Source organism: Onychostruthus taczanowskii, unplaced genomic scaffold (assembly GCF_017590055.1).
Source record: "Onychostruthus taczanowskii isolate IOZ18803 unplaced genomic scaffold, ASM1759005v1 scaffold13, whole genome shotgun sequence".
Lineage (NCBI taxonomy): Eukaryota > Metazoa > Chordata > Aves > Passeriformes > Passeridae > Onychostruthus > Onychostruthus taczanowskii.
In genome coordinates this window covers 7,020,472-7,044,928 of record NW_024498462.1, presented here as the reverse complement: position 1 = coordinate 7,044,928, position 24,457 = coordinate 7,020,472, and the positions used below count along the sequence as shown (strand labels likewise).

General features: G+C 46.0%; 2 protein-coding genes across 2 annotated transcripts; both read left to right on the top strand.

Annotated features, from left to right (window-relative positions):
• Positions 1-2,555: 2,555 nt before the first annotated feature.
• On the top strand, positions 2,556-19,859 carry SLC25A43 (solute carrier family 25 member 43). Its single transcript, XM_041396435.1, has 5 exons — positions 2,556-2,894; positions 5,304-5,545; positions 6,542-6,714; positions 16,548-16,682; positions 17,731-19,859. Exons 1-5 carry the CDS (start codon positions 2,623-2,625, stop codon positions 17,932-17,934), a joined length of 1,026 nt encoding a protein of 341 aa, XP_041252369.1. The 5' UTR covers positions 2,556-2,622; the 3' UTR covers positions 17,935-19,859.
• A 910-nt stretch (positions 19,860-20,769) lies between these two features.
• On the top strand, positions 20,770-23,221 carry SLC25A5 (solute carrier family 25 member 5). The gene is made up of 4 exons (XM_041396425.1): positions 20,770-21,370; positions 21,487-21,973; positions 22,089-22,229; positions 22,826-23,221. The coding sequence occupies exons 1-4, from the start codon at positions 21,005-21,007 to the stop codon at positions 22,981-22,983; spliced, it is 1,152 nt and encodes a 383-aa protein (XP_041252359.1). The 5' UTR covers positions 20,770-21,004; the 3' UTR covers positions 22,984-23,221.
• Positions 23,222-24,457: the final 1,236 nt, after the last annotated feature.

Genomic DNA, 24,457 nt, shown 5'->3' with positions numbered 1-24,457 from the left:
TTGAATAAAAGGTTTAATGTAGCCATACAAAGCTATTTCTTTCAAGATCTGAGAGTGTGCCCCCTAGATTCAGGAAACCAGTTCCTTGCCTGTAATTAAGCAAATTATGTGTCAATAAAATCTATTTTATATTTGTATTTCATGGAGCAAGCCACTGTAAACTGTGGTCTTTTGCCATTGTGGAATATCCTGCCTGCTGGGATTGAGCACAGAGCTGGGGCAGTGTGGAGGGTTCCTTTGGGAAAGGAGTCAGGGAATGCCAGAGCAACATCACAACCAAAAGAGTTTGCTTTAAAGCCTGGCAACCAGGGCACATAGACAAACTTCTCTGGAAGCTTCAGGATTAGGCTGGGGAGGAAGATGGTTGGAAGAAACTCTGAACACAAAGCTTGTGTTAATACATAAAAGCTTGTTTAAATACATAAAAGGAATACTCTTGGCTGTGTTTCTGCTTGTGGCTTGGTAATGTCATTCCAGGAATTACATCTGGATGTTACATACTGCTTAAGCAATTTTAAAGCTAAGATAACTTTCCTCATTGAGAATATAGGTGTAGGTCCACTGCCTCTAGGTTGCACAGTCTGTAGAAAACCCAAACCTCAGACTTGTATTTAATTTAATTTAAAAACCTAAACCTCAGAGTTGTATTTAATTTTGAAATAGAAAATTGAAACCGGTTCCAAGGGATGGTAAGAAAACTCACATAGTTTTGTTTCATAAATAACAATGATACAACATTGCTTGTATGTATTGTAGTGGGTGATTTTGCTTAGAGGGAAGGAGAGGAAGGAAGGAAACTACCTTAAAGATCATCCAGTTCCAACCCTCCTGCCATGGGCACAGACACTTTGCACTAGATCAGGTTGCTCAAAGCTCTATCCATCCTGACCTTGAACAAATCCATTTTTTTAATATATGAGTGGTTTTATTTTGGCAGGCCCCTTTACAAAGGAGAAAAAATAACAATAGACTCACACCAACCACCTCCTTCTCCAAGGATTGCTGCAGGAGGCGGAGGTCAACTGGTGATTCATTTTATCAGCCAGAACAAGTATGGAAAAACTTGCCCCAAAATGAGTAATGGAAATAGGAAGACTGTACGGAAAATTCCTGTGCTCAGTAAGAATCTTAAATTGAGGTTTGTCTTGTGCAGATGAGCAACAAAAGAAAAAATCTGGAAGAAATATCACCCTTTTCTTTGAAGTCTTGAAGTAACATTTGAAATCTTCTGTTTCTAAACACTAATCGTGTATAGCAAGTTATACCCATTTATTGTTGTTTTTCTCCTCCTTGATGGTTAAATGCTTTCTTCTCACCAAGAAAATACCACACCATAAATAGCTGAGTTCCTGGAGAGAGATGCAATTCCAGAGAGATGTCTTTTAGCTCTTCTATTGATCTAGAAATAGTCCATTGGATCAGCAGCAGAGCATGCTTGCCAGAGGCAGACTGAGTCATCTGACACATTTTGTTGGATGCACTGCAAGAAGATACTGAACATAGCTTTCAGTTTGACTGGAATTAATTTTTCGGTTGGTTCGTTTGTGGGTTTTTGGGGTTTTTTTTTGGGGGGGGGGGTTGTTTTGGTTTGGTTTGGTTGTTTGGGGTTTTTTGTTACAAGAAACAGAACGTCCTGTTTTGGAGCAAATCTCTGCTACTACCTTCGTACTGGCTGTTATCTCCTCATTCCACAGACTGGTCTCAGCTTCTGTCTCCTTTCCACTTTCGTCTCTCCCCTCCCTGTGCCTTTTTTTTTCCTCTGGCAGCACGTCAAGAGAACCTGAACTAACTGACCTCATAAATCTTATTAATGATGATCACTCAGTTCCTCAGAGTGCTCCAGGAGCAGAACGCAGTGTTTTTGTGTAGCCGTGCCATTGCTCCTGTGGAAATACATTTAATTGTAAAGAGAAAGGTGTGCACTCGCTCCTCTGGAAATACATTTAATTGTAAAGAGAAAGGTGTGCATTCGCTCCTGTGGAAATACATTTAATTGTAAAGAGAAAGGCGTGCCTTCGCTCCTGTGGAAATGCATTTAATTGTAAAGAGAAAGGCGTGCCTTCGCTCCTGTGGAAATGCATTTAATTGTAAAGAGAAAGGCGTGCCTTCGCTCCTGTGGAAATGCATTTAATTGTAAAGAGAAAGGCGTGCCTTCGCTCCTGTGGAAATGCATTTAATTGTAAAGAGAAAGGCGTGCCTTCGCTCCTGTGGAAATGCATTTAATTGTAAAGAGAAAGGCGTGCCTTCGCTCCTGTGGAAATGCATTTAATTGTAAAGAGAAAGGCGTGCATTCGCTCCCTGTGGAAGCGCGTTCAATTGTAAGGAGAACGGGGTGTATCCTGAGTGCAGCTGGGTCACTTTTGCGAGGGCGCTGTTTCCCAGCTACAGAAATGGCATTAATGTAAAAATCCATGAGTTCAGGTGCGAGCAGGGGTAGGGGCACAGCGGGGCTCACCCGCGGGCAGCGCCGCTCCGCTCCGGCCCCTGCCCTCGCTCCGCTCCGGGTTTTCCTTCCGCCTCCACAGCGCGCTCCCGGGGCGCGCGGAGCCCCACGCCACAGCGGGCCGGGCCGCTCCGTGCGCTCGGCTCCGCTCCGCTCCGCTGCGGCGGGACGGCGGGGCCATGGCCACCCTGCGCCGGGACGGCCGGGTCACCGCCCTGCAGCGCCTGGGCTGCGCCGGGCTGGCGGGCGCGCTGAGCCTCAGCCTGACGGCGCCGCTGGAGCTGCTGACGGTGCTGGCGCAGGTGGGCACCTGGCACTGCCGGCGGGGGCTGCGCGACGCCGGGCGCAGCCTGTGCCGCACCGAGGGCGTGCGGGCCCTCTGGAAGGGGAACCTGACGGCCTGCCTGCGCCTGTGCCCCTACAGCGCCCTGCAGCTCGCCGCCTCCCGCCGGTAAGCGACCGGCCCGCGCGGGGCTCCGGGGGCTGCGCTCCGCGCCCGCCTTCGAAACAGCGGGGGGAGCGGATGGAGAGTGCCGAGTTTCGTTTAATGTCTGTCTCTGCTGGGTGTGCGCCCCTTCTCCCCAAAAACGCGGACCCTTGCTTGTAATTTTATTTACCTCATTTGTTCAACGCCTAGCGATTGTTAGGGCCTGGTGACATGCCAGCAATTTTATATAAAATCATAGGTATTCTTCACATGATGAAGGGTTGATAGTCTGTTAAAATTCTTCATTTAGAAATGAAGTTACAGTGCAACCTGCAGGTGTGGCTGTCACATCTGTTTTTTGCAACCAGTTTGTTTAATCAATTTATACACTCTCAAGTATTTATGTTGTCTGTATCAAGGAAAATAACAAAATCACAAGTCAGATATTTTTACCCTATCATGCAGGAGTTGTTAAGCAAATTTGATCGGTTTTGACGTTGATATGTGACATTGTTTGTTTTAAGACCTTGTTTTTGATAATACACAGATATTAAACTAAGGTAAGTGCTGGAAGGACTGCAGCAGGATGAACAGGGAGCAGTGCTGATGGAGCTCTGCCAAGCATGCTGTTTCCTGGGATTCCCTTCTGCTGCCAGTATCTCTGAGCCTTTGCAGGGAGTGCCTCACTGTTTGCACACACCAGAATGTTTTGCCGCTCTGGGGGCTGGGCTTCATTCTTTTTTTTCTTTTTTTTTTTTATTGCAGTCAGCTGTTCATGGTAACACATGACATTTCCACCCAGCTGGGTGCTGAGTTGCTCTGTTCTGGGCAGCAGCACAGCCCTGCTGGTGCTGCCAACCTGCTGGGTTTGTCACTCATCTGTCCCAGCAAGTCATCTGCCCATGACTGCCTGCACCCTTCAGGAGACCACAGATGAAGTGACCCTAACACTGGGCAGCTTTTTTGTGCCATAATAGACACAGTGGTTAAACAAAGAGTAAGATAATGTGAGTGGGAAGGTACAAATAGTAATTTAAATGTAATTTAAAGTTCACAGAAAAGGCAGTGTGTTGCAGCAACATACAGCAGTTGATTTTGAGCAAAATAACTTCATTGTTTGTTCAGCTTGAAACAGTGTATTCCTTTTGCAAGGCTAAAGTTTGTGTCTAATTTGTACAGGGTGTTCTGAATTAGGGGTGGAAGTAGACTACCATGAAATTAAATACAAGGTGCCTATGCTTAGTCCTTGATACACTATTTGGGGGTTTTGAAAAGTCTTTTCTACTGGGAGAATGGTGTATGTAAAAGCAAGAAACACAAAAAGAGAAATGTTACAGGGCAGCTTAGGTAAACAGTCCCAGGAGGAGCAGGACTGAGCACAGTCAGCACCCCGGGGCCAGTGGCTTCACACTCCCTCAGCAGTTTCCCTGCACAGACTTTTGTCTTTCCATGGCAGTTTTAAATGTTATCAGGTAGTGCCTAGAGACACCCCATGCATTTGTCCTGATGCAGGAAAACTAGGCTGTCTGGGTTTAGGAACTGCATAAGACACTCAGGAAAAAAAGGTTTATGTCCTTTTGCTTCTGCTTGGCTGGGCTTTCTGCCCTGGGCACTCCCAGGGCTTGAGACAAGTAGATGCAGGAATTTGTCATGCAGTAGAAAATGCACATTCAAATGAAAAAACATTTTGACTGAGCAAGCAGTGACTTGTAAATATTTGCACATGATTTTGTTCTACACCGTGCAGGTTAAATGTAGATGTGCTCTTTAGATGTTTTAATTAATGCTATCAAAATAGAATAATACATTTCTTTACCTCCAGCTAAAACTCTGGTGTTTTTACTTGCTTCTTGCTGCCTCCAGGTCATTACTCCCTGTCATAGAAAAGTCCTTCAGTGCACCACAAATGTATGACTTGTGTGTAGCTATTAAAACTGTGCTTCAGTTTCAAATTTTCAAATTGACACTTAAACTCCTGAGCATAATAGTGCCTGGATGTAAGTGTTCTCTTGAGGCGTGTCCCTGGGAACCTTCCTGTCCCAACACAAGTAACAGAACAAAGTTCAGTTGCTCTCAGAAGGCTTGTGATGTCATTGTCTACATATTTCCTCTTACGTGATAACCTTAACTGACAGGTTGGACCAATGTCTTTAACTGATGATCAGCTAATTTCTTGCAGAGGTGTTTTGAGTCATGGTAAGTTTCATCCTGTATGTGGAAATACAAAAGAAAGATTTTCATCCTGTAGATGGATGCTTGTGTGGTGTTACGTGTAATAAGATCGTGGATGAAGCACGTGCTAAAATTTCAATTCCTGCTGCTGAAGTGGCTTGTGGACAGAAGAACATTTGCATCAAGAATAATCTGCCCTAATTATTGATGTGTTTTCTTCATAGTGTCATTCATAGTACTTCTTTTGTGTGTTTGCTTTAGTCTTGTTACCCTTTTCACGGATGAGCTGGGCCATATTTCCCACTGGAGAGCCATCATGGCAGGAAGCCTGGCTGGCATGGTTGCCACCACTGTGACCTACCCCAGTGATGTGATTAAAACACGGCTCATCGTGCAGAACCGCCTGGAACCATCTTACCAAGGAATTCTTCACGCTTTGTACAAGATCTATCATCAGGAGGGGCTCCGTGCGCTCTACCGTGGTGTGTCACCAGCAATATTAGGTAAAACAGCACTGGGTGAAAGCTCCTCACTGCCTGGTTTTTGTTGCAGCTGTGAAATGTGTTCATTTGCTCACTTGATTTCGAAAGCAAATAGGAATGTTTTCTTGTAGAAAATGTGGAGATTTGCAAGGCACTGCAATACTGATAACCTTTGCTGCAGCTTTATTACTTCAAGTTAGGACCAGGTGTGTAGTGTTTTATGTATGGTTAAATGTTCAGCAAAATACTCTCTTCCTTCTTTTATAGATGATCTAATTGTGCTTGGATGCAAAATTTTCACCATTAAACTCTTAAAAAAACATTTATACACACACACACAGTGTGCTTGTAATTCCTGTCAAGAGTGAGAGTGTCTCCTGGGCTGTTCAGTGAAACCAGTGTGAAGTGTAGTGTATAGTAGGTGTGAAAAATTAAGATTAATTATATTCTCTCTTTACTTGAAATTAATTTTTAATTATCTATTTACTCTGCATAGCCTTTAGAAATGCCATTTAACTGAGTTCACTTTTTTGCACTATGACTGTATATAAAATGCATAACAATAATAATAAATGTATAATCCCACTATAAAACTGATGAGAGCATGAAACAAGCAAAAGAGGCCAAAAGTATCCCTCATCAGCCTGACTGAAGACATAGCTCTGTTTACCTGTGCAAATGCTAGGGTTGGGTTGGACTGGGAAAGAGCTTGTCACAAGAGAGAACCTGGAGAAACACCTGACCTCTCATGAGACTGTAGCAGTTAATAATTCTGACAATGTGCACGTTTTAATAGGTGAATGTATGCCCCTGTCAGCATATCTAGATGGTACAACATGGGTCTTTGGTGGTAAACCAGGGACTAAAGAGTAAAGTTCTTCAAAATCTGGGTTGGGTTTGTGGAATGTGAGGTGTAAATTGGCAGCAGCTCCTCCCATCTTTCTAGTTATGTGACAGGCAGCTCTCCTCTCTTAGTGTACAGTGTGTTGATTTAATCCTGTCTGGCTTGCTTTCTAGGTGCTGTTCCATTTTCTGCAGGCTCATTCTTTGTTTACATCAGTCTGGACACAATCTGGCAAGAACCCATAATTCGTTTCACTCCTCTTCAGAACTTTGTAAATGGCTGTGTAGCAGCTGCTGTGGCGCAGACACTTTCTTTCCCCTTTGAGACTGTCAAGAGGAAGATGCAGGTACAGAACATCCATGTTGCCAGTTCTTTGTCATAGGTGCTTGGTGCCAGAGCTTGGGACAAGACTAGCTAGGTGATCATGGGTGCCACTTTATTTCCCTTACCAGTAGGCTACAGAGACTTTGGTTTTGGTTTTGTTGGGTTTTTTGCTCGTTAGTGGGTTTTGTTTGTTTGTTGTTTTGCTTTTAAACTCTGGAAATCATTGCTACAAATGGGCTGTTATACCTTTAATGTGAGTTCAAGTACTATCATGGCATATGTGTATGCTCTCAGACTCCATCTCTGTAGCTTTATTTCTTTCCTTTTTCATAGCAGTTCCATCAAATTCTCAGAATTCAGAGTTGGCAAACCTTCAGTGAATACAGGCTGAAAGTTTGCCAGCTGAAGAAATTCAGTTCCCTTGGTGGTAGTCAGGATGAATGAGATCCATGTGGTTTTCAGAGCCTGTGTGTCTGCCATTTATGCCTCGCCACAATACAAACTTGTTCCGTATTAAGTCTGAAGGATCATTATCCTTGTTCTTATTTCTGACTTCTCTGGTTAACAGTTGGCTTACCAGCTGCAGGTGCTGCTGTTTTCCTGGAGCATCAGCAAAAGGAGAGTTACTATAGCTTTCTGATCCTTTTTCCAGGAATTTAACAATACTGATCTAAAAAAGACCCAAACCCCACAAAACAACCACTATCCCACAGCTTCCATCTCACTGATAATTCACGTGCTCATGTTGACTTTTCATTAGAACTTCATCAGTAGAGAGACAGTGAATAGCTTTCATCATATGGTCATTCTCTGGCAGGGGCATATGAGTTTGGGTTTTCAGCCTAGTTCCTGGGAATGCAGATTTATGGGAAGCTTTTGTGATCTTATTAGAAAAACAAGCACTAATTGTGGCAGCCTTATATAGGTCCTTGCCCCCTTCATCAAGTGGTAGCCTGGTTGGCAAGTCACAAGTTAGCAAAGGGCAGTGAAACTGTGCATTTCCCCCTCCTGCTCCCCAGTTCCCTTTTCAGGGTGCAGGTGCTGTGTCACGGCAGCCTCCACTGCCCTCTCTCCATCTTGTAGCAGAGAACCTCAGCAGGAGGAGTAAGGGGCATTTATCAGACCAGCTCACGTAGCTGATGTGTCCAGAAGTCAAAGTTTAAACTGAGCATTTTCATCAGCTATCTTATAAAATATTTCAGAAAAATTCTGAGCATGAAAACTTGATAGTTTTTTCCAGCTGTAGCAGTGGATCTAAGAAAAGCAAATACCCCTTACAGGCCTTCTTTTACTTTATGTCCTTAGGCTCACAGCAGTACTGTTGCCCTGAAGAATAAAAGAAAATAAAGGCATTTACTGTGCTGTTTCCCTTTTAATATTTTCTGTCGATGCAACAGTTACTTGAACACCGAGCTTTTGTGATCAGTTCAGGAGTGGTTTTGGCTGTAAGTGGTGTGATGTGTTGTGTCGGGCAGTGTCGTGACCGGCATGTGAAGAAGTGGGACAGGCCCGTGTTTTATTTGCCTGCCACTAGGCCGTGCTCTTCCACCGAGGGGAGGCTTAATCATCTGGTCAGCACTTCAGGCAGCACAGGAACTGGATTTATTGCCTAAATATGTAGGACTTAGAGAGGCTAAAAATACTTCGCATGAAAACAAAAGGCTCATCAACAGAGAGGGTTCCTTCCTCATAAGTGCATTGCAACACTGAATAGTGAATCCTTAGAGAAACACCTCCTGCTCAGTGATTTATTCTGAAGGCACGGGAGAAGGCAAAGATATTTCAAAAGAGCAAGCTCCCTAGGTGTGAAATCCTGTAATTTGTTGGGTGCTGAAAATTACTTAATTCATGTGGAGTTGTCCAGAAAAGAGACCTGTTGAAAACTGCAACCCACGTTGATACCAAGAAAGCACTGGAACTCCTGCAAGGTTATCCAAGAAGTTTGGATTTTCTAATTAGCACCAGGGTATGGTCCAGCTTTGCAGAGATCAGCTCTGCTTTGTGCTTGCTGGTCTGTGCAGTTTGTAGGGTGCTGGACAGAAGAGAGAAATACCTAGTACAGCACCAGGAAAAGTATCATGAAAAAGGATGGACCTGGAAAGGAGAGAATAAAGAAAAGGAAAAGAACTTCAAGACATTTCAGAGTTCTGTAGCAAATGAGGGAACAAATACTTCTGATTAGTATTTCTCACACATTCTGAGCAGCACAGCGTCTATTTAGTGATTCAGCTTTCTGGCTGATAGGAAGAGGGGGCTAGCAAAGCCTTCAACTACCTCTGAGCCTTGTGTGTGCTCTGCAGTGCACATGGAGAAGTGCTGGGCTTTTTGTGAAGCAGTGAATGCTGGATTAATGGTGTATGAAGAGGAACCCAGCACACTGTGGAAGTCAGTATCAGATTCCTTTTCCCTCTCTTTTGTCCCACCAGCCTGAGAGATAGAGGGAGTATGTTGCTTAAAGAAGATTTCTCCAGTGAAGCTGCTGGTGATGGGGAGCCAGGGAGTTGTAAGACATTCTCAGGAACTTCAAAAACTGAGAAACTAGGACAGAAGGTTTTCTCAATTGATTCTGGGGTAGAGTACAAGCATGAGACCAGGACATCCCATTAAGATCTTTACCTGATGTGCTAGGCAGTCTTAGAAGAATTAGCTCCATTCATCTCATCTGGACAATGCTTGAATTGTTTGCATAGACTAGGAAATGAATTCTGCTATGGGAGAATTCATAAGGATAAGGTGCTATTTTTGATCTCCATTGTAATAATTTTGCTTCCTCCTTTCTTACTTTACATATCTGAATCCTACACTTCTGACGTTGGCTGCTTCTGTCACTGACAGCTGTGGGAGTAGGAGCTGACTGTCAGCTCCTACTTCCTCAGCTCTTCTGAGGAAGAATTGTGTTTTGGTGATGCTTTATGATGTCAGATTTGTTCTGTAACCATGGCTTCTTCCACTTTTGCTGTTAGAATTAGCTTTATCAAGTTTGGGGTTTTTTTTAAAGATGCTGTGTTTGCTATATATACTTGAATGTTTTTCTTAAAATAAATGTTAATTAATATGAGTGAATCTTACTGAATATTTGAGTCCTCTATATTGTGCTTATCCTAATCTTATTCCTTTGTCTTCCCTTTTTCACTTTGCTCCTGATTGGCATGTTAGAGAATTCAGAGGTACTGTATGCATGTTTCAGCATGGAAATATGGCTTTTGTTGTGCATCTGTAGAAGGGGATTAATGAAAGAGAGGGTCATGTTCTATAGTAAGTGTTTTTCTGACTTACTTTTATGATGTTTTACTTTCTGAACAAAATCTTACTGATCTTTATATCATTCTGACTATTATTCTTGGCTTTCATTCCTTACCTCACAATATAGTGTTCTTTGTTAAGTCCAGTTTCTAAGCCATGTTCAAGTACTGCCATTTTTACCTTGCATACAAGACTTGCATACAAAAACACTTTTTCAGGTTTTTTTCTGCCTTTAGCAGGGAAATATTACTTTGAATGAGTCCGGGTCTAAGGAAAATCCCTTCTTTCCTTTTTTACTATATCTGAATACTTTGAGCTACCTGCAATTTTTATTGTTTCATTGATATTATTAGAAAGATATTTTATACCACTTTCTGAAGTTGTTGCAGAATGCTGCTCTGCTGCTTAGGGAAGTATTTGGTCTGGCAAATGGTTGACACAGTGCCTGAAAAAAGCTATGGAGCATAATGTAGGCTTTGCCTTCTGTAACAGCCTAGATCAGCTTTTATGAATCTGAACAAATCTCAGAAGCATTTCTCTTAGATCCCCAGACTTCCATGGGAGAAAAGCACGAGGACTGGCTGTCTGTTAAGTTGGAACACTGAACAGTGTTAGTAGGAAAACTGGATAAGAGGAAGAAATTATATATCAAGAATTGGAAGCAGGACTGGGCTGCTTTAGCTGTGAGGTGTGCCTTGACTCTCAACCTGTCCATCCAAGAAGCTGTGGTGTAATAATTATGTAATACCTTGAGGTAGATAAGCTTTGCACTGCAACACAGTGGCCTGCTGAAGAAAAGCAGAACACATTGCACCTGTTTGAAATGCAGGAAGTCTGAGAGATAGCAGAATGCAATTCTCTCCAAATGATCTCCCCAGCCACTAAAGTGGCCACCATGCCCCCAGACTGAGGTATGGTAGTGCCAGCTGACCATGTGTGCCAGCCTCTTACAGTGCCTCAGCTTTGTCATCAGTGTGGTGTGAGTGAGAGCACTTTAATCTGCTTTGGGACAGATCAGACAGGTTAACTCAGCCCACCTTTTTAAACTCCATAAGCTCACCCAGCAGACAGGAGCTGACACAGGCTGGGTTTGCTGCTGCTCACACACAGCTGTTACAGACATAACCTTAATGCAGCAATGGCTCTGGAGGTACAGCTATTACTGCTACCTCCATCGTGGGTACTTTTGCATCAGTTATACAGGACAGCCTTGTATCCATTTGTCTGTGCTTAGAGGGATGTACCTGTGACATGTGAGGTGACTAATTATGGAAAACACTCCATTAACAGGAGCTAAAACTTGATCAACTCTCTCTTGATGGCCACAGCAACCCCCTGCAGTGCTACAGGTGCTCAGGGGACAGAGTGGCTGCACAGTGCCCAGGCACAAAGGGACCTGGGGGGACTGGTCAACTGAGCATGAGCCAGCACTGTGCCCAGGTGGCCAAGAAGGCTGATGGCATCCTGGCCCATATCAGGAATGGTGTGGCCAGCGGGAGCAGGAGGTCATCCTGCCCCTGCACTCGGCACTGGTGAGGCCACACCTCGGTGCTGTGTCCAGTTCTGGGCACTCAGTTTGGGGAGGACACTGAGATCCCCAAACACATGCAGAGGTGGGCAACAGGGCTGGTGAGGGGCTTGGAACACAAACCCTGTGAGGAACAACTGAGGGAGCAGGGGTTGTTTAGCCTGGGAAAAAGGAGACTCTGAGGTGACCTGATCACTCTCTACAGCTCCCTGTGGCTGTAGTCAAATGGGGGTCGGTCTCTTCTTGCAGGCAACAAGTGACAGAACGAGAGGACACAGTCTTAAGACTGAGTTAAACTTTCCCCATGCCACAGGAAATTTAGGTTGGATGTCAGAAAAAAATTCTTCATTGAAGGAGTGATTGGGCAATGGAATCATCTGCCCAGGGAGGTGGTGGAGTCGCCGTCCCTGGACACGTTTAAAGAAAGACTGGACGTGGCACTTGGTGCCATGGTTTAGTTGATGAGGAGGTGTTAGATCATAGGTTGGGCTTGATGATCTCAAAAGGTCTTTTCCAACCTAGTTCATTCTGTGATTCTGTGATTCTTTTATAGGTGATTTATTTTGATTTTATGTAAATCCTTAACTTATCCACATAAGGCAAATGAAAGTATGACCTGTGAAAAGCCCCAGTCCTGTTAAAAATTAGTTTTCTCCTCAGTTCCTAGATAGGCAGCGGGAGATGCAGGAGCTAGCATTGCCATCCACTGTGTGAAGTGTGGGACCAAGCCAGTCTGCCTAGGGGTTTGCACCATTAAATAAATCACTGTTAATGTGCATGTAAATGTTGCACCCATTTGAAGGGCTTGAGCTGAACCATCATGAGGCATTTGGAAGCCACCCAGAGCTGCCCGTGCAATGGATTTGCACTGCCTTGAGGAAAGAGAGTTCTATATTCTGTATAAAGACTTTTTCACACAGCAGGTGTTAAACCAGAGGAAGCTTAGGCTCAGCAGCAAAGGAGGAATTCTGCAACAAACTGTGAAGCCTCAGGGTACACGGGCCTGGTGATATATATCTAAAGCAAAGAGTCAAGCTTTTGACCAAGCATGAAGCTATTTTGCTCACTTGGTGCCATTCTTCCCAGAAAGGCATGATTTATTCCCAGTTCAGGTTACAGGGAAGGGACAAGGTGTTCCTGGAGTGCAGGACGCTGGAGGTCAGCTGTGCTGTGCTGCTCTGAACTGATATCCTGATAGCTTGCCATGGTTTACCTTCCTCTGTGCCTGAATACCTTTGGGTGGGACTTTAACCAGGGGTCAGTCAGCATTACCAAACCACTGACAGGGAATGACTGCTGAGTAAGGCTGACCTTTAGGAGGAAGAATTGATTAAGCCCAAGAGGATGCCTTTTTCCCCAAAATATTAACGTGTATTTACACTTTTTTTTTCATTGTAGTGGAATGTAACACTCTTTCAAGCATCTAGTCTTCACTTGAGTGAAATTCCTGTTGACTGGAGTGGTATTAACTTGAGTGAAAATTGCAATCCTTGACCTTCAGTTTCCTTTGAACTGCAGCTGCACTTGCCTGTTGCCTGTGCCCTTATTAACCCAGACTGCAAAGATTTCTTTTTTAAGCTTCCAGATTAAGAGTGCGAACTCTTGAGCTGTGTGTAAATTGTCTTCCTGTACTTTTTTTTTTTTTAAGCAATCAGAAATGTAGGACACCTGAATCTGTTGAAAATAGGTAAATAGCAAGCAGTTTTACTCTATCCACCATCAGGGTAGCATACCACTGATGACAGCTATTCACTGTTAGTTATCTTCCATACTCTGTGCCAAGAGTAATGCCTACTCAAAAAATAAATAGTAAATATTTGTGCCAACAAACTTCATGAGCAGGGAAAAGGGGGGTTGTACATGGATTAAATACATGAATTCATAGTCTCTGATACATGTGGGTACAAATAATTGCAAACCAAAATGTCCCAAAAAACAAGTGAAAAGTTTTTATCTGCACAGGAGAGGGGCTGAGGGAGGTCATTGAAAAGGTCTGTGAGATCAGTTCCCAAAATGGGATTATGTTTTTGTGGCTGTCACCTCTCAATGCAGACAATGGAAGAGACTGTGCCTGAAGAGTCTTCAGGTAACAATTACCTATAACAATTAACCTGCAGTCATGACACTGCACCCTTATTTAAATATTTTGTTTCTTTTAAAATAATATTGCTTGCAGGTAGTTGGGCATGTTTTTGTACATGTCTCTCTTGGGTTTAGAGTGTTGCAGTAGAACAGTGGATGTGTTGCAGTGTCATAATCAACTTGGTGGGCTCTGAATGTAAAAATATTGTGTTTGTGAGAGAGCAGGTGGAGGCAATTCTGCACTTGATGTGCTTTAATCATTTAGAGAGCCCACTGCCCATCAGAGGTAAAAAGAGAAGCAACTTAGCCCTGCTACTACGAGTAACACCTTGGCTCTCTGTTACCAGCACAGGGAGCTGGACCCCAGCCTCCTGCAGTTTGAGACAGCTGCAGCTGGGAGGAAGGAAATCTTCAAAAGAAACAGGTTTCCATGCAGCAGCCCGTAGTGTCAAGGGGTGTCAAAAGCAAGGAATTCCAGCTGCTTTGAGGTGCATGAAATTCTTTATCATACATCTGACCTTTTGGGGATGAGATTAGCTGTTTGATTTGTATGTCATGGTAGGTTTCTGCAAAGAGGTAGAAAAACCAATTTGGTCTGTTTTGCTCCTTCCATTTTCTGGCTCTGGTGCCATAGGGTGGTTGTGAGGGTTGCACTGTGGTGGACATGCTTAGATGAAGAACCACCAAAACCCACAGTTACTCTTTTTCATGAACAACAGTTACCAAATGAAACACATTTGCAGGATTATTCTTTTATTAATGCATTTTAACTTCATTTAGCACTGAAATTTTAACTGCAACACTGATACGGTTTTTAGTTTTCCTCTTGCAGTAGGTGATTCTGAGATTCTATGGACAATTGTTATTGAATTACTGTGTGTAGGGTCCTAGAAACATACAGCTCCTGTACAGCAGAAAGGCTGGCAACACATACTTTACTTCACAGACTGAAATCTTAGAAACAGCTCTATCTATGGGGAATGGTACTATAAATAATTTCAGTAAATCTCTTAAAAGGTCAGTGTCTATGGGCAGATTGGAAACCTAGGGGCTTGACTTACCTGTTCCTTTTAAACTGCCTTCTGGAGGTGTTTACTGTGTTACTGAAACCTGCACTGTGCTTGTCACCTCTTTTGGTGTTGCAGGCAAGAGTACTGTAATCAAACCTTTGATCTGTGCCTTTGCAGTGTGCACAGTAATGAAGGGGATTAAGTCAAACTCATGCAGTTAAATTCTGTCAGGCAATGCCCTGCCTATCACAAAGGGACTGAAAAAGGAAGGGAATCACATGTTAATAGCATTCTTGTGTTCTTGAAACATTTCAGAAACCTGTCTTTCTTTACTGTTTGGCTGCTTATAACTTCATTTGCAAAAAAAGAAAAACCCTTGTGTGACCTGACTGACAGTTGAGAAAGCAGAACAGGGTTTTGAATCCAGTTCTCCTCTGACTGCTGTTGCATTTTTAGGGATACTTTAATCATTTTAGTTTTCTTCTAAGCATTGCTGGTGCTAATACCACCATTCTTATGGAACTAGTTTCTGAAGTCTCAGTTTGAGCACTCAGCATCTTCTGCAGTACAGACATGAAAGTCTGTGCAGATGTTTTTTACCTGTTACCTGCCATAAGAGGTATTTCACATGCATTTCAATCAGGCAGAAAAAAATGAGAAAAAAATTATGATCTGTGGTTTTTTTTAGAAAGACGACATGCCCTTAGTGTGGGGGATTATCAGGGGTTTTTTTCAGCCTTTAAATTTTAACAGTAGACTTGCCCATAACAATTTGATTAGCACTTTCTCTTATATACTTAGAGCGTGAGTTTTGATCTGTTTGCCTTTGCAGCATCTCAGTTGCCAAGTACTTGAAGTGCTACAGCTAAGGCACCTAGAAAATGTCATCACCACTTGTCAGTTGATGAGGCTTGTCATAGGCTTAGCAGCTCTGAGAAGCTACAGGCTAGTCTAGAGAAGGAGTGAAAAATCACTGCACAGTGTGGTGTTTCAGATCAATGTGTGGATCATGATATCCATATCCATCAATTAGCTGTACAAGGCCCATTTTTATCAAACTTCTACCTTAGGATGATCAGTTTGCAAGGCATCAATCTGTGTCCTGGGCCCCTAACACCGAAGTGTCACTTGCCATGTGTTTGAGTGAAAACCTGATTTGTCAATGCAAAATAAATCCATGGCTGCATGTGCACAGATGGATGAGGATGGGATTATTCAAGGTCAGGTTATCCTGTCTGTGCTACCACAGTAGGAGATTAATGAAGAAAGGATTTAGCTGTTAAAAATGACCAACTACACTTCTTCCATGTGAAGAGACGCTGTACTGCAGTTGGAAGTTCAGCTGCCAGCCAACAGGATTCTCCACAGGTAACTTTAGCTAGTCCTTATCAACTGAACATTGATGAGGAAGCATGGGCACCAACTGCTCACCTGCAGCCCTTGGTGGAACCAAACAGCCTGGGCTGAAATCTCCATCCTTCCATTCCTGCTGGGCTGCTGCTCCTCAGCCTGTAGTACAGGTCATGCTTGTCACAGCAGTGCAGCCACAGCCTCAGCAGCCAGAGACAAGTCAGCTGGTTTGAGCAGAGCTACAAGAAGGCAGTGTGGCTCCAACCTTCCCTCTCATAGTGTTCCACTGCCAGGAGTGTGAAATATCTCTACCTGGACCTGAGCAGCTGGCGTGGGGCTGATAGGATATGTGGCTCTGGTTCAGATGGTTTGTCCTTAAAAGGGTGGGATTTATTTATAATAGTGACATGGTACAAAAGGAGGCACTGTGTGAAATTGCTGTTCACTTTCATACCTATCAAAGAGTGAGTTCTTTCCCTTTTTAATTTATATTTTAATGCAAATTAGATCATTCTGGGAGGAATCCAGATCTGTCTGTTGAAACCTGATGTTGACTGTTGCTTACATACAAGGATGGAGAAAATAACTAATTATTTTGGTTTTCTCTGCTTGTTCTAAATCCCTCTGGGTGTCTCTTGACAGGCCCAGAGTCCTTGGCTTCCCCACTATGGAGGAGTTGATGTCCATTTTACTGGCATGGCTGACTGCTTCCGGCAAACTGTGAAGAACAAAGGTGTGCTTGGACTTTGGAGAGGACTCACACCCAGTCTGCTCAAGGTGAGGTTTTGCTTTCACCCCAGTCAAATACTATCCTGAAGGAATCAAGCCAGTTTTGGGCAGTTGGGGATAGAAAGCTTATGACATACCTTTGTACTTAGTAGCTTATAGATGACAGAATCACTGACAAGACAGGTTATAAACCAGCCTTGGAACTTGGTTTGGTTGTATTTCCCCAAATCCAAGCTTGGCTTCTAGGTGTCTTGAAAGTTCATTTCAACATCTCTGAAGAAGTAGGTGCTCCTAACACACAAGGTGTGGAGTGGATGGGGGATTGCAAGCAATCCACTTAGGACAGCTAAACAAGTTCTCCTTCTGACCTGAGCTTCAGTCATTTGACATGTAGTGAGCTGTAAAAAAAGTCTGCTTGTATAAACCACTTGCTCAGAAGTCCAAAGCAGTGCTTTCAGCCAGCTATTTAATGCATGTGTATCACTTACTGCAGCCTTTGCTGAGTTGAAAGCATGAAATAAAGCATGGTAGCTTAAACAGAAGGTAATTTAATTTACATAAATACGTTTTATAGCGCTGTGATGAGGATTACCTACATAGAGTACTACAGGTCAGCTAATGAGTGCTAATTGAGTGACAGTAGGATTGATTGTGATGGCCTGCCTGTGACTGCCTTACCTTGGCTGATACAAAGCCAGTGGCCCTGGAGCTGCTGGTTCTGCATGAGGCAAAAGAAGAAAATCGTGGAGTCACTCCAGTGTATGTAGAATAAATTCCACATTTCCTGCCAGGATTTGCTGAGATTGCTTAGGATGTGCTTGGGTATTTGACAAGTTCTGGTAATCTATTGGGTAGCACAGATCTTCTTCCTCACAATATTGCTATAATTAGTTATGTAACAACAATAAACTCCTACTTTTAGCACACTGCAGCTGCCAGCATAGCTTGAGATGAGACTCTGATTTTACATAAATGAGGACAAGGTCTATTATTAGATCAGATCTGAAGTCCTAGAAGTTCCCTCTTGTTAAAACATCTAAGCTATGGATGCTGCTAGTGAGTTTAATTTTTTTTTCTTATATTGCTTTTTTATCAGATTGTGCCATACTTCGGAGTTATGTTTAGCACCTTTGAATTCTGCAAGCGGGTTTGTCTCTACAGAAATGGTTATATTGAATCTCCTTTAAATTACAAGCTCACACCTGGGGTTGACCAGAGCTTACACCCACAAGAACTGAGAGAATTAAAGCTCCTCCGAAGGGAAAGCCTTAAGCCGAGGAAATCAGCACTTGAAAACTGACATCAGAGTGTCCACTGCAGATATACAAATACCTTTACAAGAAAGACATGCTGAGCTACAGGTACTGACATTTCAGTGGACTGCATGGTTCTTGTAGTGAGACACCTGTGACAGGAAAGAATAAATCTGTATTGTATTTTCTGACTGGGTATTAAGTATATGTCTGGCAAGCACATACTGAGGAGGAAAGATGCTACTAGTCTGAAAACTCTGTACTACTGAACTTGAAATGGCATTATTTTAGGTGCTTTTTAAAGCTGAATAGCCATATGAGATTAAACCAGGTGCAGAAAGGCAAGAGAATAGAGATGAGAGTATAGATTGTCTCCAAAAGCATAAAGAAAATGGATTTTCTTAAAGCAATCTGAGATACCAAGTCAGCCAAAAATAATAAAACAGAATAAAATACATGCAACATGCAAGAATTTCTACTGAAATCTCCAGGTTTTTTAGTAATACTGTGTGGATGTAGCATTCTACAGAGTCAGAATTAGTCTTAGTTCAGTCACACTCCCAAACCCACTTAGTTTTTGAGATGTACTTGAGAATAATATTTTTGTCTGAATCTCCAGCATAAAGATGAATGTATGCTGCTGCAACTCTGCTTTTAATAAGACAGAACTGTAATGTGCAAAATGGACTGTAATACACTGGAATGACAACCTTGCAAACTTAAGTGCACACTCAAAAATATTCCTCCCTTTCTCGTGCATTGTTACTGCATGTACGTGAATTACTTCACACTTTGAAAAACAATTTTCCTGAAGTACTCTAACTGAAATATTTCCTGGAAAATGCAGTTCTTAAATGTGTTAGATATTTCAGAGCCACAAACTCTGTCATGTTCTTTAGGTACTTTTAAAGCTCTATTTTTTTATTAGACCACTTTTTAGTTCCAGTGCACAGACCTAAGGCTACCGTGCTGCTCTGAACTTGCACAGAGATTAGCACCATGCACACCACCTGTGACTGATCCACTTTATCTGAGTGCTCCAGGGGCTGCAGACAGGTCCTGTAGGAAGGAACCTCTGCAAGAGCACCAGGTTACTGCCACAGATGGGCCTCTTGGCAGCTGTTGGACAACAAAAATCATCTTGTGTTATACCTGAGGAACTGTGGTGTTGCTCCAGTTCCTCTGTAGAAGTTCAGCTATGAAACAGCCCCATCCCAGTGCCTTCTGATAGAAAACCCAAAGCCCATGTCCATGTGGGAAGCTGGCAGTGCCCCTGGCAGCGTGGGAGTCACAGCAGCTCACAAAGGTGTGTGCACACTGGCTCCAGCCTGAGCTGCAGCAGCCTGGGCTTGGCACAGCATTTGCTGCTCTACACAGCTCCTCAGCTGTGTTTTTGCACTGTTTATAACCCCTGATGGGTGAAAATAAGGAAATCTCAGAAACTGCTTGGTTAGAACATGTCACAGTAGGATGAGGCATTGGCAAATCCATGCAGGAACAGTCTGTAACTGTGGAGAGAAACTTGCAGAAAGATGTGGGATAACTGCCTTGCACCTAGAACTAATTGTTGATGTATCTTACAGCTGAAGTCTTGCAGTATCTCTCTTAATGGACTTGCTGTGCTGCAGTGGTGCTTCATACTGACTTTTTTCTCAGCGAAGAAATGCAGGCATAGAAAGCAAAAAATTAAGATGGTAGAGAGCAGATCTGGTGGCTCAGGCATCACACTGAGGCTGTGAGTGCTTTTGACTCTAATCAACCTGCCTAGTGATCATGTTTCTTCTCTGTGCCTCAGTTTTCCCATGGGCCACAGTACAGGTAATAATACTGAGACTTACTGGACATGTATGGATGTGGAGATGTGAATTGTAAGCATGTTGGGGAGGAAAGGATTTCTTGCCTTGTCCAAGCATACCTGTATGTTTTTTACTAATACTGTATTTCTAAATAGATTTTAAATATTGAATGGGTACATATGAATGTCTGATCAACTCTTCAAACCTTGTAAGAGTCAAGTGAGTCAAAAAGTTATCTCTAACTTGTTCTGATGTGCTAGTAACACCTTTGCATCATAGTGCACTCCTACGACCTATCAAGCACTATCCTTTTATCAACCAAGCCTGTCCTTTGTAATCACAAATACACATGATAAATCCCCAAGAGGCAGTACTAAAATATTTAAGACGTCACTGAAAGAAAGCCCTTCATCAGTGGATCACTAACATGTGCAATGGTGTATGACCATGAAGAATAAGTCAATAGCAAGGCTAAACTCCTGGACAGGTGAAGTTCTTCTCGAGGGACGTTTGGATGCCGCGATGGGGGGCGGGTACCTGCTGGGCTGTGCTGAGCATCTGAGCACCGCAGCTGAGCTCAGCGCTGTGGCTGCACGGGGACCCCGTGCGCGGCCACTGCCGGGCGCTGTGTGTGCAGGGTGACAGCGTCCCCTGGCTCTGCGAGCGGGGGCTCGGCTGCGGCTGAGAGATGGGCCCTGAAGGGTGGATGGGGCAGCCTCAGAGCCCGCCCGCTGCAGCGTGCGCCGCGGCTCTGCCGTGCCGGCTGCGCGCCGTGGCGCTGCGATGGCGCGGAGGGGCCGCGGGCTCGTGCTCACGGATGTGCTGAGCCCGCCGTAGGGACAGGCGGTGTGACCGGGCCGGGCCGCATACGTGTGCTGCCCGCGGTGCTGGTGGAACCCTCCATTCCGCCGTGCCCCGTCCCAGCGTGCTCCATCCCGGGATCTCCCATTCCGGTGTGCTCCATCCCAGGCTGCCCTGTCCCGGTGTGCTCCATCCCGGGCTGCCCTGTCCCAGGGAGCTCCATCCCAGGCTGCCCTGTCCCGGGGAGCTCCATCCCAGGCTGTCCTGTCCCCGTGTGCTCCATTCCGCCGTGCCCCGTCCCAGCGTGCTCCATCCCGGGATCTCCCATTCCGGTGTGCTCCATGCCGGGCTGTCCTGTCCCGGGGAGCTCCATCCCGGGCTGCCCGTGCCGGTGTGCTCCATCCCGGGCTGCCCTGTCCCCGTGTGCTCCATCCCGGGCTGTCCTGTCCCGGGGAGCTCCATCCCGGGCTGCCCTGTCCCGGTGAGCTCCATCCCGAGCTGCCCTGTCCCGGTGTGCTCCATGCCAGGCTGCCCGTGCCGCGCACCCCATCCCTCACCGCGGCCATGTGCCCCCCATCAGTTCCAACGGCGGCCCCGTCCCCCTGCGGAGGCCACGCCCCCTACCGCAGCCAATGGGCGAGCAGGACGTGAGCCCCGCCCACGCTCGCGCCCCAGCCCCTATATTAACGGCCATTGCGGCGTCCCCCTCAGCGCCGCCTCCCGCCTCCTTCGCCCGGCATCGTCTCCCGCTCGCGCCGTTCCCGCCGTTCCCGCCATGACCGATGCGGCCGTGTCGTTCGCCAAGGATTTCCTTGCCGGCGGGGTGGCGGCCGCCATCTCCAAGACCGCCGTCGCGCCCATCGAGAGGGTCAAGCTGCTGCTGCAGGTGAGCGCCGGCGGCCGGGGCCGCCCCAAGGTCGCCGCAAGGAGAGGGGGGGCGGCGGCGGCGGGCCGGGGGCTCGCGGGGGAGCGGCGCTGACGGCGGCGTCTCGGCCCCTGCAGGTGCAGCACGCCAGCAAGCAGATCTCCGCCGACAAGCAGTACAAGGGCATCATCGACTGCGTGGTGCGCATCCCGCGGGAGCAGGGCATCCTCTCGTTTTGGCGCGGCAACCTGGCCAATGTGATCCGGTACTTCCCCACCCAGGCCCTCAACTTCGCTTTCAAGGATAAGTACAAGCAGATCTTCCTGGGCGGCGTGGACAAGCGAACCCAGTTCTGGCGGTACTTCGCCGGTAACCTGGCATCCGGGGGTGCCGCCGGCGCGACCTCCCTCTGCTTCGTCTACCCCCTCGACTTTGCCCGAACCCGCCTGGCAGCGGATGTGGGTAAAGCCGGGGCCGACCGGGAGTTCAGTGGGCTCGGTGACTGCCTGGTCAAAATCTTCCGCTCAGATGGCCTTCGGGGCCTGTACCAGGGCTTCAGTGTCTCTGTCCAGGGCATCATCATCTACAGAGCCGCCTACTTCGGCATCTACGACACCGCGAAGGGTAGGTTGACCCAAACGGCACAAAAACGGAGATGCTGGGCTGCGGCAGGCCTGAAGTGCATTTCGATAGTGCTGGTGGCTTACCTGCCATTCTCATCAAAGCCTCTCTCCTGCAGGCATGCTTCCAGACCCAAAGAACACCCACATTGTTGTCAGCTGGATGATTGCTCAGACCGTCACTGCTGTGGCTGGTTTGGTCTCCTACCCTTTCGATACGGTTCGTCGTCGCATGATGATGCAGTCTGGCCGGAAAGGAGGTGAGTTTCCTCCTCTGTATGAGAGTTATTGGGCATCCCTGAATCAGTAGCTGGTGGTGGAGCTGAAGTGAAGGCAGAGTGGCTTGGCTTTCATCAGCCTGTGTAGATATCCTCATCTCTTTTAAGCAGGGGTGTAGGAGGGGCTGCAGAAGCAGGTGACAGGAAGGGGCACGAATGGGTTGGCCTGTGCAGCACACCTGTAAGGTGGCATGCACAAGTCAGGTATATGTCAGTATGTAGGAGCAGCAGAACTCGCCCTTGGATGTTGCAAGCCAGTGTCTCTGGGACAAGAAAAGGCAGCCTCCGTAGCAGGCACAGCCTGGCCAGCTGTGCAATAGCTTTTGGGTTTGCAAGAGTTGCTGTCAAAGCAAGGAGTTGCTGCCTTCTGCTTGAACTGGTCCTTCCTGTGTCTCCCAGAGACAATGCAGCAGCAGCAGCATCTCTCCTGGGCAGTCTCTGATGTGCTAGTATTGGAGAAAGTCAGCCAAGAAATGGGATGCACTTGAGGGTGTAAAGCTAGTAGATACATGAGGCTGTTTGACTTGGATGTTGGGGGTTGTGGGCATCCAGTTCCTAAAGCTGTCTGTCTCCTGCAGCTGACATAATGTACTCTGGCACTCTTGACTGCTGGCGGAAGATTGCCCGGGATGAGGGCTCCAAGGCCTTTTTCAAAGGTGCATGGTCAAACGTACTCCGAGGAATGGGTGGTGCTTTTGTCTTAGTCCTGTATGATGAAATCAAGAAGTATACATAAGTTGTTTCCTGTTGTGAACTGGCATGTTGTTCTATGTAGTCTATGACTGTTCATGGACTTGTTTGAAAATCATCTAGTTACTAAACAGTGGCAGCTGATGTTTGTACAGGTTGGCATGGGGCAGGGGTGGCTGCTTGCCCTGTCTTTATCAAACTATTCCCCCTGATGGGACTCATGATGGTTTCTATTTCAGTCACTCCTGCTTAAAAAGTACAGAGAAATAAAAATCTGAAACCAATTTTCTTCATCTCATGTTTGTTCTTGCAGCAGTTGAAGTATGAGGGGGTTGGGAGTCTCAATAGTTGTAGAGGAGGAGGAAGATGATCCCCCTCCATCCTGCAAGCCTTGGTACCTGCTAAGGACTGGCAGGTAAACACAGTGCACGTTGCCAAGGAGGCTAGGTAGTGTTTCCACCCCAGGGGAAGCCAGTGGTGTAGGCTGGAATGGGGACTGGCAGCTCTGAAGGACTCATCCACTGACCTCCCTGAGACTGCACTAACCAGAGATGATGGACTGTGTGCCACAGTCCTGCCTCTGGCCTGTCTGCTCCTTGGAGCTTGTGAAGCCTGATTTTAATGATGCCAAGTGCCTAAACTGTCTGTAAAGCACAGCACCCCCTATGGCACTGAATGCCTGGGGGGCTGGAAGAATGTCTAAGGGAGTGTTTCCTGCTCCCTGGAGGAGCAGAGCTTGGCACCATGTTCTCTGCCTTAGAAACTGAGCTACCTAACTGGGCATGTAGGCAGCCAGAGGACACAAGTGCAGTTAATTGCTGCTGTTCTGTAGCTTCCCAGGTCGGCCTTGCTCTCACAGAGGGTGCTGTGCTGTGGGGATTCAGCAGCTGAGCAGAGAAGCTTCTGTACCAGCTGTGCTTGCTAGGCAGAGAGGTGCATTCCCAGGCTCATTCCTTACCCCTGGAGCTTAAGGTTCAAAATTCCAGGGGAAGGGGGAAATTCCTTTATGCTGCTGGGACAGTTTGGGGAAAACTGCAAGATGGGGCAAGGTGTGTGGTGTGGCCTTTACCCAGATATGTCTGTAGGTCTGTGAGTCACCCCAGAGGAGCTGCCTGGTTTCTGCCTGGGGATCTGGAGTGGTGAGGGGATGCTCTCCTGGTCTTCTGCCCTTCAGAACAGTGAGTTCTTCACTTCCCCCATGCCTTTGGTCTTTCTGGCTGCTCAGGCCTGCTCAAAGCAGTTGATTTCAATCACTGAAACCAATCTCAGGCACTGCCCAAGGCAGCTAAACAAGACCTTGTGTTGCAAAGGGCAAGAGTTGTTTTTATTGCTGGAATCTAAGCAGAGCAGCCGGGCATGAGAGCACAGCACCTTCCTGCTGCAGGTGGTGGTGGCTTGCCAGGGTCCCTGTGAGTGGGCACGGGCCTTCCTCATGGGAGACAGTCTTGTGCCTCACAGCTGAGCCAATTGTCCTTGCTGATGATTTTCAAGTGCCCCTGGGCTGCTGCAGTGTGAGATCC

Excerpts from the sequence above, each read along its gene's own strand:
- SLC25A43 (XM_041396435.1), top strand. The coding sequence starts at position 2,623 with ATGGCCACCCTGCGCCGGGACGGCCGGGTCACCGCCCTGCAGCGCCTG. Across the intron at positions 2,895-5,303 it reads CAGCTCGCCGCCTCCCGCCG|TCTTGTTACCCTTTTCACGG; the intron begins GTAAGCGACCGG and ends TGTTTGCTTTAG. Across the intron at positions 5,546-6,541 it reads TGTGTCACCAGCAATATTAG|GTGCTGTTCCATTTTCTGCA; the intron begins GTAAAACAGCAC and ends CTTGCTTTCTAG.
- SLC25A5 (XM_041396425.1), top strand. The coding sequence starts at position 21,005 with ATGCCAGGCTGCCCGTGCCGCGCACCCCATCCCTCACCGCGGCCATGT. Across the intron at positions 21,974-22,088 it reads CATCTACGACACCGCGAAGG|GCATGCTTCCAGACCCAAAG; the intron begins GTAGGTTGACCC and ends TCTCTCCTGCAG. Across the intron at positions 22,230-22,825 it reads GCAGTCTGGCCGGAAAGGAG|CTGACATAATGTACTCTGGC; the intron begins GTGAGTTTCCTC and ends TGTCTCCTGCAG.